Below are 16,745 nucleotides of genomic sequence, written 5' to 3' on the forward strand. Positions count from 1 at the left end.
CATGCCTCTTAATATTTTGCCATGATGACTTTGGGGCCATTTAGAAAAAGTGCTGACATAGGGAGAGGACACTGCAAGCTTCAGATCGAAGGGGTCCTGCCCCAGGGAAAAAAAACCTCAACTTTCCCACTGAAGTTCTATGTGACTGGAGGTCATTCATCTTGACTTTTTTGGAACCATAATATCCTGTATACTGATTTGGTCCTTTTGTAAAGCATTGCCTTCTCAGTGATGATTCCAAGGATATCCCTAAGAAAGTTTCAAAGGCAAAGGCCTTCTTGCACCTTGCATCCTCTGTAACTCTGAGCCTGCTCTTTGGAGTAGTGGGTATTGGGCTGCTACTCCTTGGTGGGGAAAGCAAACAGGCTGACAGATCAGCAGGGTGACCAAAGCTGCATACCCTCCAAGATGTGATCCAACGCGGAGCAGAGCCCGGCCCCGGGGACTGCATGGCCCACACTGCTAGGCTCGGAACATTTCAGACTCATGCTGACTTGGCTCTGGAGCTGGCTGTAGCCAGCTGGGACACTGAACGCTTTGCTTGTTCTGTTGACAGCCCTGAAGAACTGGAGCCCTTTGCCTTTGGGTGAAGTCTAAATTTAGCCCCAAAGAAGTTGCCTTCCCATTTTGCTGGAGAAAAGCTCTTTTCACAGGAATGGGCCTCTGCTTTGATTAAGTGGGAGGACCCACATCTGGGAATACATAAACTTTATTGTCCTTGGATGACAAAACGGTTTCCTTGCCTACTGGTTTTCCGCCTTTTTAGCCTGGGGTGTGATCATCTATGCTTACGACTGTGTTGGCTGGGGCAAGTCGTTTGGCTGTGGCCAGGGCTCCTGACCCTGAGCCTAAGCTGGAGTCAACACCTGGGGATGTTGTCTTGTCCCCACTTCACCTCCTGAGGCCCAGCTCTGTGGCTGCAGATGTGACAGAAATCAGGAGTCTGGGTCTCTGTGAATGATCCCGGGAGAACATGAGGACCAGGTTTGTACACCCTTGGACCAGATCCTAGGCTGGCAGGAGGCCTGAAACATCCCAGGGCTTTCCCGTAAGGCTTCAGGGTCCAAGGTCCCAGTGCACACCCTGAGTCCATGCTAGAGTGAACACAAGACTTCCATCTTGAAAAGACACCAGCCCTAAGGGGTTCTTTGGGAATGGCTTCTAGAATCCCTCCTGGCCCAGAATAGGCCCCTTCGGCGATTCCCTGCCCTAGAGCCCCCCTGCCATTTCCATCTTGTTTGAATTCTCTGGGGAGTTGTTGAGTGAATATTATCTTAAAAGTCAGTTCCCCTAGGGCACGTTCAGATCCCTTTTGATCCATGTTTCCTTTGCTGTTCAATGATGCAGGATCTGGTTACCTTGTCCATGTAAGAAATTCTAAAATGTAGGGCAAAGAGCACTGGAGCTGGACTCAGAACAGCTGGGTTGCTGGGTGGTCTGGCTTTGTTGCTTATTTGTGGTATGACATTGGGCAAGGTACCTTCTCCGAGCATCTGTTTCCTTGTCTGGAAAATGGTAATAATAAGACCATATTCACAGCTTTGCTGTCAGCAACAAGTGAGAAGATCTTACACATTTTCAAATGCTCTTTGTAAAAGTAGATTGTATTCTCTATTAAGTAATCTTGGCTGGTAGTAAACATTTGCTTGGATTTGACTGGTTCCTTCCACCCCATGGAAATCTCTTTTCTCTCAAAGAGTCCCTTAAAGGACACTGGGAGCTTATTAGATCAAGGGAACTCCTGCTTTGTTTGGATCCTTCTGTTTCCACTTTTGTTTGCTCTCTTGAATCTCACTTTGTTTTCTGAAGAATGATGATGAGGAGGACCAAGATATCATGACCTTTTAGATTGGTTCAGCCGACGTTTTGCTGAATATCCATAAGCAGGTTCTGTCTGGCCTGTCTTTATAGTTCAGTTTCTTGATCTGTAGAATGGATACTAAGGTACCCATAAGCAGGTCTTGAGAAATGACGTAGTGGGAACTCAGAGAGGCAAACTGTAATCATTTCAATGCTGTGGTCATTATGCAAGTCTGGCATATTTTCTGATCAGAGCCTAGCATTTGGCCGTGTTTCCACGCTCTTCTGCACAGCACTCAACAGTAAATATGCAGTATCAAGTTTTCCCATTTAATAAGAATTCATGGGATAGAAAGTAATTAGGTTAAGTCTAAAAGAAACTAGGCTCTGGACAAGGAAGAATTGGAGGGATACCCTCTTGCTGTAATTTTCCAGGATGCCCTGGACATCCCCCAGAAGTCGTTAGTATGGAAAGATCTCAGGAACATTTTATAAGCTAGTAAAACAATGCTTGAGGGGTGGTAGATTCTTTAGAATTTATCCGCATGGCTGACGTCACCCTCTCAGCACAGGGAGCCAAACTGTCTCGATGTCTGTGGCCCGTTTCTGAAATTATTTCCCAGTAGTTAATCCCAAGTGACCCTTAAGACCACTTCCCTGTCAGAAATTGTTGGTTTGCAATGAGAAGTGGTCTTTTCTGGGCCAATGAAGCTCATGCTTCCAGCTGAAATCGAAGGGAAATTGATGGCTTCTCTGGCTGAGGACTTCACCCCTGCAGACCCATGTCAGGACTGCCCAAGCTTCCTGGTTTAAGTCTCTTTGCCTCCACTAGTTGTAGTGACTGTCATCCTCACTAGCTGTACCCCTGCACGGGGGGCCAGCATGATTTTTGGCTCCCTGCTTATAGGACTGGAATGTGGCTTCCTTCTGCAGTAGACAGGGAAGCAGCTTGATGTCTGTAGAAGTTTGTTTAGCCTCCAGCTTTGTGGTAGTTGACGATGTCACATCATCTTTCCTAAGTTTTAGTTATTGCAAAATGGTGTTTATTTTTATTTGGGGATTTGGAGGGAAAAGAGAGAGCAAGAAAGAAGGAAACTAATGAATATTTACTGAGTACTTACTATACACCAGGCACTGTGCTTAAACATTTTAATGTACATGATCAATTAGTTCTTAAAACAACTCTCTAAGATGGGACATTACAAATCTCATGTTATGGATCTGGAAACTAAGGTTTGGAGAGATAAAAATGAAATGAAGAGTTATGCCATGCAATAGACTGAATGTTTACGTCCCTATAAAATGCATATGTTGAAACCCTAACCCTAGAACTGATGGTATTAGCAGGTGCAGTCTTTGGAAGGTGATTAGGTCATGAGGAAGAAGCCTTCATGATTGAGCTTTATAAAGGGAGCGATCTTGCCCCTTCTACTGTGGGAGGACAGAGCAGACAGGTGCCTTCTATGAATCAGGAAAGAGGCCCTTACCAGACATGGAATTGGCCAGTGCTTTGGCCTCGAACTTCCCAGCTTCCAGAACTGTGAGAAATAAGTTTCTGTTGTTTATAAGTCACCCAGCTTATGGTATGTTGTTATAGCAGCCTGAATGAGCTAAGGCATATGGCTTTTCTTGGATTGGGGGTTGACTTCTCAATAGAGGTGGTGTCATGTTGTGCTGGGAAGATTGGGACAATGATTCCAATGGCACAGTACCAGGGACCCACTGGGATCCTACTTGACAGGTCCAGTCCTATCAAGAGGCCAACGTGAGGCAACCCAAAAGCATGATGGGGTTTTCTAGGCAAACCACTCTCCCACTTAACCCCGTTGCCCCAAACATTGCCATTCCTCACCTCTGTGACAGGGTGACTCTTCAGAGACCAGCGGCTCCCAGAAGCCGCTACAGATCCCCAGTGCTGGGAGCCAGCAGTGTTCCCAGATCTTTATGTTGTCCAGACCAGCCTCGGGAACCAGGCCCCGCTCTCCAGCTGGCCAAACCCTGGGGGTGACTCATCTGGCCCCTGAAGCTGTGCATCAGCACGTCCTTCTGCCTGCTGCTGCCTCAGTGTGACCACAGCTGCCTCAGGGGATGGTGGAGGCTGGCTCCTGACCCAGGCTGCTGGCAGGGAGTGTCCTGGAGGCCGCGCGCTCGGTCAGCATGTCCCCCTCATTCCACCAGCCCTGCCCACCTTCCTCGCCTGCAGCTCAATCCCCATGACTAAGGGTGTGGAAGAGGATTCCTTTTTCCACAAGCCCGTGACTGAGCTGGGACAGGAGGGATCTGCAGTCCCCCTTTACTCAGAGACAGCAAAGATTTTTATCCCCCAGAGACAGGAATCCCCTGGCTGTGAGGTGGTAAGCCTGGGGAGCGGCTGCCGCCGGCTGTCCTCAGGAAAGGTCTGCCACTCTCCGACCTGCTGTTGACCTGAACTCCAGGGACAGCCACTCCCCTGCCATTTGCTCCTGCAGACAGAGAGTGGGACAGATGACATCATGGCACTTTTTGGAGTGCTGAAGTGAAGTTTTGACAAATTCCAAGGGACATCAAAGTGCAGAACAACAGCCAATACATCATAGCCTGTCACCAGGGCCCCCACCCCTGATTATCACATTAAATCAGCCGGTGGGCACATTTCAGCTGAAACTCAACAGACGCCTACTGGAACTCACAGTTTCTCCTTCCAGAGTTCAACAAATATGGCAATGGTTACATTTTAAAATCTGTGTTTTCTATTCTACATTCAGTCTCTCTCTTTCACACACACACACACACACACCATACACACACACACACACACACATACACGTTACTAACTAAAAAACAGAAGCATTTGCTAGAAAATACCAGATAACTGGGATTATGTTGTGCAGTAGAATAGAATGCTGATTTGGATTCTAATCCTAGCTCTGTCACTTAATAGCTCAATATCTTTAACAAGTTAGTTAACACCTCTGAGCCTTAATTGTCTCAGGGTAAAATAAGGACAATAACATTTCTCTTTCCAAAATTGTGAGCATTGGTTGGGAGAGCAGTTCAACCTTAGGTCTTGCCTGGTAACTGTGGACCATGTTTGCTAGTCATAAAGTTTTGTATTTATTTCTTGATGTCTTTATTGTGTGTTCCTTTTTGAACATAAGAAAGATAAGACATTATTTTCTCCTCCAGGTTTACTGAGAAGTGCTTGTGGGTGAGCTGAAGGTAGGGCATCTATGGCTCGGGTTTCAGGCTATGGGGGAAATATGTGCTGGGCTGTTATTTCCCTGGGTAAATTCTCACTGGGGAGGGAGCAGAAGGTAATTTCAGAAAGAGCTTGTGTTGATCTTTTGAACTGTTTCTCCCAAACTCTGGAGTATCCAAAGAAAGCAGGGTTATCTGCCAGAATGTCTCAGAAAGATAGCAGGCATGTGAATTCTACACTAACAATAGGGCATAATAAATTTCGTGTTTCTTGTGTTACTTTCAGCTAAATTTGATATGCTACTGTAGCCATCCTGCCAGAGTGGTAGGAAATTCGGTTGCAGACCTTCCTGTAATGATCTTTCCTCTCAGTTCCTGTGGACATTCACCCAGATCATTTGGATAGAGTCCTCTGGTCTTCGGTTCACAGGGGTGACTACTGATGTGTTCATTTGCTAAGTCCTCATGCTCCTGGAAGGCTGGTGGCTCCACCATTCCTTGGCAGAGCTTTGTCATTGCTACAATTTCTTTCTAAGGCCCTGCTGCCTCGCGAGGATTGCCAGAGAAGGAGAGCCTTCACACCTAGGATCACAGCTCCCTTGCCTTCCAGTCCTGGGGGAGGCACTAGAATCCTTTGAAGGCTCCCTTTTCTATCAGTACTGTCTCCTTCACCTTTTGGAGAAGATGAAGGGTAATCTCCCTTAAGAGAGCCTGTGGAGACACAATGATGGCCTCTGTTCCTTAGGAGTGGGGGAAAGATAAGTTATCTAGGTTAACTAGGATTAACTAATTCTGTTACTGAGATGGGTGACAAGATGGGATTGGGGAATTTGTTTGGGGACTCAGTGAGGACATGCAGGAGACAGATGTAAAGAATCACATGTGAAATGGACAGGGTTCTGATCCCTCTAAAATATCTGTTGCTTTCCTTCTTCCACTTCGACCCCTGCCCCCACCATAGTTATTCTGTCTGTTTTTGGAGACAGAGTCTTGTTCTGTTGCCAGCCTGGAGTGCAGTGGCGTGATCTCGGCTAACTGCAACCTCTGTCTCCCGGGTTCAAGAGATTCTCCTGCCTCAGCCTCCCGAATAGCTGAGACTACAGGTGTGTGCCACCATGCCCAGCTAATTTTTGCATTTTTAGTAGAGATGGGGTTTCACTATGTTGGCCAGGATGGTCTCGATCTGTGGACCTCGTGATCTGCCTACCTCAGCCTCCCAAAGTGCTGGGATTACAAGCGTGAGCCTGTAATATCTTTAGTGTTCTAAAGATAGAAGAAGCCAATTCTTCTATCTTTAAAAGGTAACCCAGGTTGGGAGGGAAGGCTGGGAGCACAGTAGAAGACAGAACTACTTTGTTTAGCCCCAGAACCAGCAGCAGATACTCCCTGCCAATCACACGGCACTCACCTCTTTGTGTAAATTTAGAAGGTACTTGCCCAGGAACAATCTGGCTTGACTGTCACAGCCATCCTGCAAGGAAAGTGGGGCAGGGGTCGTCCCATTTTCCAGATAAGGAAGCTGAGGCTGACATCGATTAAAAGACTTGCCCAAAGTAACCAAGCTGTTGAGGGGCAGAGCAGCAGGACATAGCATCCAGGTCTCTTGACTTTTGCTTCAAGAGCCCACAGCCTCACTCGGTGCTTAGATGAGGCTTTGGCTCCATCCATCAGTGATTTGTGATGTTTGCCTTTTGCCAAAGAGGAGGATGGCTGAAGAGCCAGTGCCCTGGCATTCTGGACTCTTGTCAGTAGATTTTGTCTGACTCTTGCTCTGATGCTATTCTTTGTTATTTTCAGGAAGGGGAACTAGATGTAGAATACATTTCTTTTTCTTGGTAACGTGAACAGCAAGAAGCAAGAAGAATACATTTTTTTATGAGAGAATATGCTCTAGACTTTGATTCATACCTGGTGGGTCCCAAAAGACCAGGTTACTGCAGATTTAAGACCGTGTTGCAAATTCGGCATGCATTCAACAGGACTACCTTAGCAAGCGGAGTAATTTCATAAAATTATCAATTCAGTCTCAAAGAATAATAGCAGGAAATGTATTTCTGACTATTTAGAAGTGACTCATTATGGGACTACTTGAAAACTATATATTATTTTTATCAGTAAAAATTGCCTATGGTCAATGTTATCTCTTCACATCCAGGGATTCTAAGATCCGGTTACCCATTTCCCTCAAAGCAGCCGACAGCAAAGGCAGGGAAATGAAAACCCACCAAACTTTCTGCAAGGCTGACACCACCTCTAAACCCCACTGCAAACTGATAACACCACACCCTCCTCTGCAAATAACAGAGGGGCAGATCAGATGAACATTTTCATTCCTATTAGCAATCATTTCCAGTCAGTGACACAGCAGAATCAGAAGAGGTTCCACAACCAGAAAATCTTGGCTGGAGTTTCACCATTAGGAATAAAACAGAAAAACGAAAGAGTGCCCCAGATAGCCTTTCTTAGGGGGCTGTGTCAGATAGATGCTTTTGAATATTTAAAACAAAGGATGGCTGGGAGTTCTGCAGTCATTTCCCAGTTAAATATCAGATGGCATAAAATATTTTTATAGAAAGTACAAGCCAGGTGCAATGGCTCACGCCTGTAATCCCCACATTTTGGGAGACCGAGGTGGGCAGATCACTTGAGGCCAGGTGTTGGAGACCAGTCTGGCCAACATGGCGAAACCCCGTCTCTACCGAAAATACAAAAATTAGCCGGGTGTGGTGATGCGCACCCATCATCCCAGCTAGGTCAGGAGGCTGAGGCAGGAGAATTGCTTGAACCCGGGAGGCGGAGGTTGCAGTGAGACGAGATGGCACCACTGCACCTCCAGCCTGGGTGACACAGTGACACTCTATCTCAAAAAGAAAAAGAATACATAATCCACTTTTCATTAGCTGGTATTTGGCCTCACCAAGGTGAAACAGGAAAATGAAATTCTATCTGTATCGGCCAGATTCTCTCAGACTCAGGTATTCACTGCACTGCACGAGGGACCCTGGTCTCCAGATTGTTGAGCATACCAGACTAGTGAATGCCCTTCCGAAAGGGCCAGCATGCAGCAGGGCTTCCCATCAGAGAGCTGTGGTCCCAGCCAAGGCAGCTCTCAGGGCTTGCTCCACCACTCTAGGGAGGCGGCCCAGATCTGTCTCTCCCAAACAATGCCTGGGTTTGACACTTCCTGAGAAAGCAGAGATTGTTCTCTTTGTATGCCACGGCTCTGGAATGCAGCTCTTCCTGTAAGGAAGACAATGGTCTTTATGGGAAGGCTAGGACTTGCAGGAGGTAAGATTTGAACAGCAGAGCTGGGAGCTAGCTTTGCTGCTGAGGGAAATGGTGGGCACAGAACCCCCACGGTGGGCGAGTTGGGGTGTGGGTGTGCCTGTGGGCTGGCAGGTGACTCTGCCTGGAGCATTGCAGGGGTGAGGAGGAGATCAAGGAGTTAAGAAAGGTAGTCTGGGGGAGGGGCCCAGAGTTTTCAACACCAGCCTTAGGAATCTGGGACATATGTACTATCCTTTGCCATTCAAAATGTGTCCTGGGACCAACGGCATCTTTGGACTTGAAAGCTTGTTAGATACATAGAAGCCTGGGCCTCACCCCAGGCCTGTTGAATCACAACCTGCATTTTAACAGGACCCCCAGGAAATTTCTGTCCTCCTTCAAGCACTGCTCTAGGCTAAGAGAAAGCAGGAACAATTTTTAGAGCTGGGGGTAAAGTGATGGGAGGAGTGTTTGGGAATGAGGGTTAGAAAACACTCACTTGAGAGTTCCACAACGATGCAGGCATGAGCCGCGAGAGTGAAGGAGGGGGCGGGGGCAAGGGAGACAGGTCTTTCCCCACAAGCCACAAGGCCCAAGGCCCGCCTCCCGCCCTGCCTCCACCTCAGGTGGCAGGAATCTTGTTGGTGATCCGTCCAGACATTGTGTGTTCTGGAAGTGGACATCCCGGCATCTGTGTTTTTGAAGTCAGATTTCATTGCTGTGGTTTCTACGCCTGACCCCCGGAAGTTTTCGCTCCCGTTGCCACAGGGAGCCAGGAGAGCAAAGAGGGCTGCTGCCGGTGCCCTGCAGCCACACAAACATGCTCCTGCTCCTGGCGGAGCCAGAGCTGCTGGGAAAGACATTTCGGAAGTTTCCTGTGGTTGCAACAAATTGTTCAAATCTGCACTGGAGCACCGCTGTGACCTGTCTTTCTCCATCTTAGGGCAACCAGCTCCTGAAACTGGAAACTCCCTAGCATCTCCTCACCCTACCCCGCAGGCTGTCCTTGTGGAAGGAGGTGGGGGGGGAGGGGGTTTTCCGGAATGCCTGGCCTCTCTGTCCAAGCATGGCAGCCTTGCCGCATGGGTGGCGCAGACTCAGTTTCCCATGCATCTTGCCCCAGGGAGGAGGTGGGGGATCCTTCCATAGAGATGGTGAAGAATAAGGGAGGTAGTGATCACCTTGATCATCTCTGGGATCCAGTTAAATCTGCGTCTGCAGGCAGAAAGAGGCTGGGGGACACGGAGAGAGTGATCAACTGGAAGATTCTAGGGCCTTCAGTTTTGAAAGGTGACATGATACCCTGGAAAGGGCATGAACTTAGTTGTCAGTCCATCCCTGCCTTTTCCAATCAAAGCTGAGTGGCCACGGCAAATTAATGATCATCTCTGAGTTTCAGTCTCCTGTCTAAAATGAGGTGATAATAGCTTCTCCAAGGTTGTGAGGCCCTGAACACGCTGCCTGGCACACACATGGCTAATCAATATTTTCCTAACCTTCCCTTCTCTGAAGTTGCTACCGCTCTCCTCCTGGGGTCTTGCAAATAAACTTCTGAATTAAATAGTTCCTGCCTGGTAGTTTGTATCAACTGAAGGAAGACAAGTCTGGAATATGACATTTTGAAATTGAAGGCTACATTTAAAAATAAATGTAACCATTGGCTTTCTGGAAGGATGAAATGAAACCAGACCGCTTTCTGGAAGGAGTCTTTTGGGGCTTCCTTCATTGAACAGAATGGAGTGTAATTAGTTATTTGATAGCAAATGGGTTCTCTCAAGACATAAATACAATTTAAAGCAGTTTGTTCTAGGGTCTACAGTTTCAGCATTGCTCACTGCATTCATGTTTCTACCCTTAACTTGCCAAGTAAACCCATAGTTTGTTAGTTCAAACACTAATCTCTGATCAGTCTCATTTATTCTAAATTTGTTTTCACACAATGGCTTCCACAACTCAAGGTATTTTCTATTCTTTGTTCTCTGGAGACTGAGAGGTTATCAGTTGTGGAAAGGCTTCCACAAGTTTTCCTCTAATATAGTCCTGGGGAATACAGAAGCCTCCTCGAATGAATGGTTGGACTCACCTTTTCCCAGGACCATAAAAGTATATATTTTTGTTTCCTGTCCTAAACACAGTGTAACTCACTCCTCGTTTTTCCTGGGAGATTGTGGTAACACGGAGAGGCCTGGGGGGTCTCTGGGATAAAGCAACTTGTAAAACGACTATGGGGGGATTCCAGATCTGACTTAATCAACGTTTCTCAAGATCTGTAGACCAATAAAAGTGTTTGCTTTCTTACCACATTTCCACTGGCTGATTTATTTCTCTTACTTGGCTGAAGCTGTCGCTGCTCAAAGCAGTTCATTTGTCAGGTCGAGAGAATTACAATGCACAGGACCTCTTGCTAGTGCTATCTCAGTTTATAAATTTCACGAATCACAATTTATTGCGGTGCACCCCACAGAGTCTCCTATTAATAAATTGTGGCTCATCAGCAAAAGCACGTGTATATGGCTCCCTTGGACATAGGCTTTGGGTCCTGGAGCGGCCGCACAGGCTGCATGTGGCCAACACACAAACGTAGCCGGGCCGGCTCCCGCAGCCTCTGTCTGAGTCTCCCTTTACTTGCAATGACTCTCTGCATGGCCTGGTTTCTTGTTTTCACCTCTGCAGGGATGCCATGTAAAGGAGGCCAGACACCACCTGTGTATGTTTGTGTTGTGGTGGGGAGGGCGGGGCCATAGGAAGAACTGAATTCCTTCCAAAATCTACAGATTTCTCCCTAATTGATTTCATCAACCTGTGGGTACAGCGTTTCATTAATAATGCAAACCTTTTGTTCACTGACTCTTTTCCATCCCAGCCACCAGCACCACCTCAGCTAGAGCTTTCTGGGCGTTCTTGGGGTTTTTCACATGCTCTCAGAAGCGAGTCCGGTAGTGACTTGCCCAAGTAGTCAGGTGGGCTCCTCCAAGGCATCTTCCATTTCCTTCCTTCCACCTGTGCTGGCCTCTTCTGCTGGGTGTGTGCAGTTCCCACGGGACATTCTATATCTTCCACTCTCTCTGTCTGCTACTGACACCTAGGTCCTGACTAGGGGCTGCATTTTGCTCCCCCAAATCCATATGTGAAATCCTAGCCCTCGGTACTTCAGAGTGTGACTGTATTTGCAGAGAGGGCCTTTAACATGTAATTAAGGTAAAAGGAGTTTGTTAGGCTGGTCCTTAATCCCATGTAACTAATGCTCTTATAAGGAGAAGACATATGGGCCCAGACACACACAAAAGGAAAGACCATACGAAGACACAGGGAGAAGACGCTCACCTGCTAGCCAGGGACAGGGTCCTCAGAAGGAACCAGCCCTACCTTGGAAGAAGTTGACATGCTGATCTCAGACTTCCAGCCTTCAGAATGGTGAGAAAATATATTTCTGTTGTTGAAGTCACACAGTCTGGTACTTTGTCATGGTCTTCCCAGGAAATGAGTACAATCTGCTACCAAGAAATGTCTGGCACCTTCATGACGACCAGCTGGGTACCGGGGGATGTCAAGTCAGGGATGACAGCTTGCAACTTCTGCTGATGCTTGCCCTCGGAGGAGCCCCCAGACCCTGCTGTTTGTGCCAATGTCATTCAGTGTTTGTGGAGTAGCCCAGGGGGCCCCAACCCCCGGGCCATGTATCGGTACCAGTCTATGGTCTGTGGCCTGTTAGGGGCAGCAGGAAGCGAGTGGCAGGTGAGCGAACCTTACTGCCTGAGCTCCTCCAGATCAGCTCACCCACCGCATCAGATTCTCATAGGAGTGTCAATCGTTTTGCGAACTGCGCATGCGAGGGATCTAGGGTGCATGCTCCTTATGAGAGTATAATGTCTGATGATCTGAGTTGGAACAGTTTCATCCAGAAACCATTGCCCTCTGCGCCCCTAGTCTGGAAAAATTGTTGCTTTCCCTCCCTGCATGCGCCCTGTGCTCTAGTCACTCTGGAGTCATTATCCCAGAAGCGATCATGACTTTCAGTTCGAGCGAGAGGCTGGGGTCATTCAGGGGACCCGGGAATCACAGTGATCCCATGTGGTGGGAGCTGGAGCTGTGGAGGAGATGGTCACTGACTGGAGATGCCACTGAAGGCTGAGAGAGGAGGGAGGAAGGTCCCTGGCTGCTCTCTTCCTCCCACCCTCAGGCTCTTGTCAGTGTCTCCTTGGCTGAGCCCTGCTGGGATCTGGGGCAGCTGGGGAAACACAGCCTGCAGGGGTCAGCTCCTGCCACAGAGAGTTGAGCAGGAAATGGATGAGGAGTGGTTCTCGGGGCAAACAGGCCCAGGACTAGGATTCCTTTCATAGCTGTCTATTAGTTTCTTGTGGCTGCTGCAGCAAATGACTAGACACTTGGATGGCTGAAACAGCAGACATTTATTCCTACGGTTCTGGAGGCCAGACATTTAAAATCAAGGCATTGGCAGGGCCATGCTTCCTTTAGAGGCTCCAGGGGAGGTCCTTCTATGCCTCTTTCAGGCTCTGCTGACTCCAGGTGCACCTTGGCTGGGGCTGCATCACTCCAATCCCTGCCGCCTCCTGCACGTGGCCTTCTCCTTTCCTCTGTATGTCTCTCCTCTGTGTGGCGTCTTTCTCTATGTGTCATTGGACTTAGGGCCCACCCAGACTGCAAAGATCCCTTATCCAAACAAGGCCACATTCACAGCTTTTAGGGCTTAGGATGTGGGCATATCTTTTGGGGACCACCATTTCACCCACTGCAACCTCCTTAATTTTGCTCAAGCTGTTCCTTCAACCTAGTGCCCCCTACCCTCCTCCTTCTAGAAAAATCCTTCAAGTCTCCTCTCAAGTGTCACTTTCAGCATGAAACCTTGCCTGAACTACATGATCAGACCCACTTACCATCTCTCCTGGGCCCCCATAGTTCCTTGTTCTTGTGCATGGCACTTATCGCCTTGATAGTCCACTGGCAGCTCCTCAAGGGCAGAGCAGGGCCTGTGGCCTCTGCTCCAAGGTCCAATGTCACATCTCAGTTCCTTTCTTCCATGAGGACCAAGACCCTTTTGTCTGGGCTCCAGTCTTCTCTTCTTGTTTTGGGTCAAAACAGCTTCCTTACACCCTCCTGAGCCTCACATGGCTCTGCCCTGCGTCTGCTGGACACTCGCTAGGCACCTCATAAGTCTGGGATTTGTCTTCAGTTTGCCTGAATCCCCCTCCTTCCTGGACCTACATCACACATGGCTGCCCAGAGCAGTCCTCATTAAGAAGCACAGCTGTTGACGAAGTCTTGTCAGAAACAAGCACGGTCAGGACCAGAAGTGGGGAAAGAAACATTCAATTTCAATTGTCACAGTACTTCTGGTAGAGGAATTTGATCTGGAATCGGGATAAAGAATGGGCCTATACCCTAAAAATTCATTTAAAGCTGGTAGGTGCTTTCCTTTAACAAGCAATTATTGTATTTTGTTCTACTAAGTATTTTAAAAGCCTCCTAAAGTCCTGTAGAGATAAGCTTTGGTTACCTGGAACACTTGGGAAATGGGGAGCACTATTCTTTTAATTTTATGGTAACCAAAACCCCCTTTTGGGTTTTAATTCTTGATGTAGTTTTGCCTTAACTCCATATATCTTTTCTGTTTTAGGAAGCAGAGCAAACGGGATGCATGCTTTTTGCTCATGCAGTAGAGGACTAGGGCTATAGCTTTGGAACTTGAGCTGAGCAATCTTGGGGTCGTGACCTTAATAAAATATTAACCAGGTGCAGTGGCTCTTGCCTATAATCCCAGCTCTTTGGGAGGCTGAGGCAGGATGATTGCTTGAGTCCAGGAGTTCAAGACCAGCCTGGGCAACATATATACGTATACATCATATACATATACATATACAAAACTTAGCAAGGCATGGTGGCTGTAGTCCCAGCTACTTGGGAAGTTGAAGCAGGAGGATTGCTTCAGCCTGGGAGGTCGAGAATGCAGTGAGCCATAATCGTGTCACCACATTTCAGCATGGGCAGCAGAGAGAGACACTGTCAAAAAAAAAAAAAAACCTTTTTTTTTTCTGTTTTTTCGAGGCGGAGTCTCATTCTTCTTGCCCAGGCTGGAGTGCAATGGCATGATCTCGGCTCACTGCAACCTCTGCCTCCTGGGTTCAAGCAATTCTCCTGCCTCAGCTTCCTGAGTAGCTGGGACTATAGGCATGCACTACCTTGCCTGGCTAACTTTGCATTTTTAGTAGAGACCGGGTTTCTCCATGTTGGTCAGGCTGATCTTGAACTCCCAACCTCAGATGATCTGCCCACCTCGGCCTCTCAGAGTGCTGAGATTACAGGCATGAGCCACCGCACCCGGCCAAAAAAAAAAAAAATCCTTTTTATCAACTTGTTTTTTGAGGCATTTTTTTTTTTCTCCAAAAGTGGAGGACAGAAAACAGCCAATTTAACTAAGGTTTCTTTTGCTGATGTCTAATTAATTTTGGCTTTTTTATGAAGTGCTAAGAATAATTTCTGAGCAGTAATCAATTGCATCTCTATAGAGGACAGAGAGTATTACAAATATTGCCATAAGAAAAAAGTTTTGGCCACTTGTCTATGTTTCTTCTATTTGGCTGCTGGTAGTGTTAGGTGTGTGTGTGTGTGTGTGTTTGTGTGTGTGTGTGTGTGTGACTATGTGCAGGTGCAACTGAGTTAACCTAAGGTGAATAAACCCTACAATGGAGTGAATGGGAAAAGCAGTGGATTAAATGTCAGAAAGCCAGGACTTTTTATCCTTCTCTTTATTACTTACCAGTGCTATGACCTTTGGCAAGCACATTTAGCATGTCTATTTTCTCATTTAAAAATGGGAGTAGTTCTTATCTCAACCTGCCTTATGGGATTACCATGGGAATGCAATCATACGGTGTGAAAATGCTTCATAAAGAAAGCACTGTACAGATTTCCTATGGCATTACTATGACACCGAGTTCTGGGAAGAAAAGTGGAGGGTTTTCTAGAGGACCACTCTTGGTCATTTGTCTTATTGCCATTTTCCTTCCCAACACCAATCCTGCTTTTGTCTCACCTGGTTTGTGCGTTGGGCTAATCACCTGCAGGCTGCTGTGTCACGGTCTCATCTCCAGCTTTGCTCCTCCCCCTCCCTTGCCTCTTCTTTCTACAGCCAGCCCTGCGCTGCTAGCCGGCTCCACCCTGGTACACAGCCATTTGTTATGTTCCAGGAAGAAGCTAAACTCTGCTCCCTTTCACCCAACATAAAACCTTGATGTCTCCCTTCTGTCGAAAAAAACAGAGGATTAGACGCCAGAGAGACACTATATATAGTTTTTCTTTGACTGCTGGAAAAGATAAGTGTCTGACAAGAGACAGGAATTGTTTGCCTATAAATTGAGTGCCAGCAGGTTTATCGCTGACCGCTGTAGATTATGTTGAGCGGAGTAATCAGAAGGAAGAATGGGAGGCTACAATAACACTGCGATAGCGGCGATTTGGACTCCACAATCAAACCCTCCTTGACTTATGCACCCTGGGTGGAAAGTACTTATGTTACAAAACAACAGGAGGTCCTGGCCCCAAGTTACTTATGTGTCTCACGGGCAGTGAGGCGGTCCCTCGCCAGTTAGATTGGTAAGCTCCTTGGCTGGGTCCGATGTCACCTGAGAAGGCTGGATGGGATGGTGAGGATGGAAAGGGCTTCCTCCCACAGGGCATGGCACTGGCCCAGAGCCAGAATCCAGAGGGCTGCTGAGAAGGGCAGTAAATGCCTGGTGCAGAATAATATTTGGGCAGGGTGTTTCTTGAACCATGGGTGGCCGGTCGTTGTCTATGCTTCCCTCCTCCTGCAATCCTGGATGCTGCAGGTGATAAATAACTTCTTCAGTCCTAGCGACGCCCAGTGTCTTCTTGGGGGACCCGGGTTGGCCCCCAGATGAGGTCACCATGAGGGCTACAAATCACATTAGTGGAGCCCGAAGGGCTCATGACAACTTCCGTGGACCCTAAGGCCTTTCTGCTTGGTTGGTGCCGCTAGTATGGTGCCGTGGTCTAGGAGGTGAGGTCCCCTCCCAGGCAGTCCTGTGGATGGCAGGGAGGCACTAGCATGGCCAGGGAGCTGCGATGGCCCTCTGAGTGTGGAGCTCAGTGACGTTAATGTTCTGCCAGCAAGCGTGCATCAGCTCCAGGAGACTCCTGCTCCCCCAGCTTGGCAGTGGGTTTGCTTTCTTGATAAATCACCCTCATGAACAAATGGATTGGCTGGATAAGTGTCTCTTGATTATGTATGTTACTCCAATTATGCCTCATTTGTGACTCCAGTGGGCTCACAAAAGGGACAGACTCAGTCCCCAGTAAAATGGATGGTCTGCGTTCGCTGTGGGATTCTGTGGGGTGAACAGCCTTGGTACTGTAAGGCAAGACATGGTGTCAGAAGGAGGAGCCCATGATAAGTGCCTCGTCCAAAAGCCTAAAAGTTGAATTCAGTGCTCACAAACCTCCCAGGTACTCCTCACTATCTTTGA

At 47.7% G+C, this 16,745-nt stretch overlaps 1 protein-coding gene across 1 annotated transcript; it reads left to right on the forward strand.

Moving 5' to 3' along the window:
• The first annotated feature begins 449 nt into the window (after positions 1-449).
• Positions 450-10,423, forward strand: LOC111526132. Its single transcript, XM_023191690.1, is given in 4 exon segments — positions 450-586; positions 3,866-4,196; positions 8,950-9,270; positions 9,273-10,423. Coding segments are annotated over 4 exon segments (1,140 nt in total). The 3' UTR covers positions 9,624-10,423.
• The last annotated feature ends 6,322 nt before the right edge of the window (positions 10,424-16,745 follow it).

This window comes from Piliocolobus tephrosceles, chromosome 8, assembly GCF_002776525.5.
Source record: "Piliocolobus tephrosceles isolate RC106 chromosome 8, ASM277652v3, whole genome shotgun sequence".
Taxonomy (NCBI): Eukaryota; Metazoa; Chordata; class Mammalia; order Primates; family Cercopithecidae; genus Piliocolobus; species Piliocolobus tephrosceles.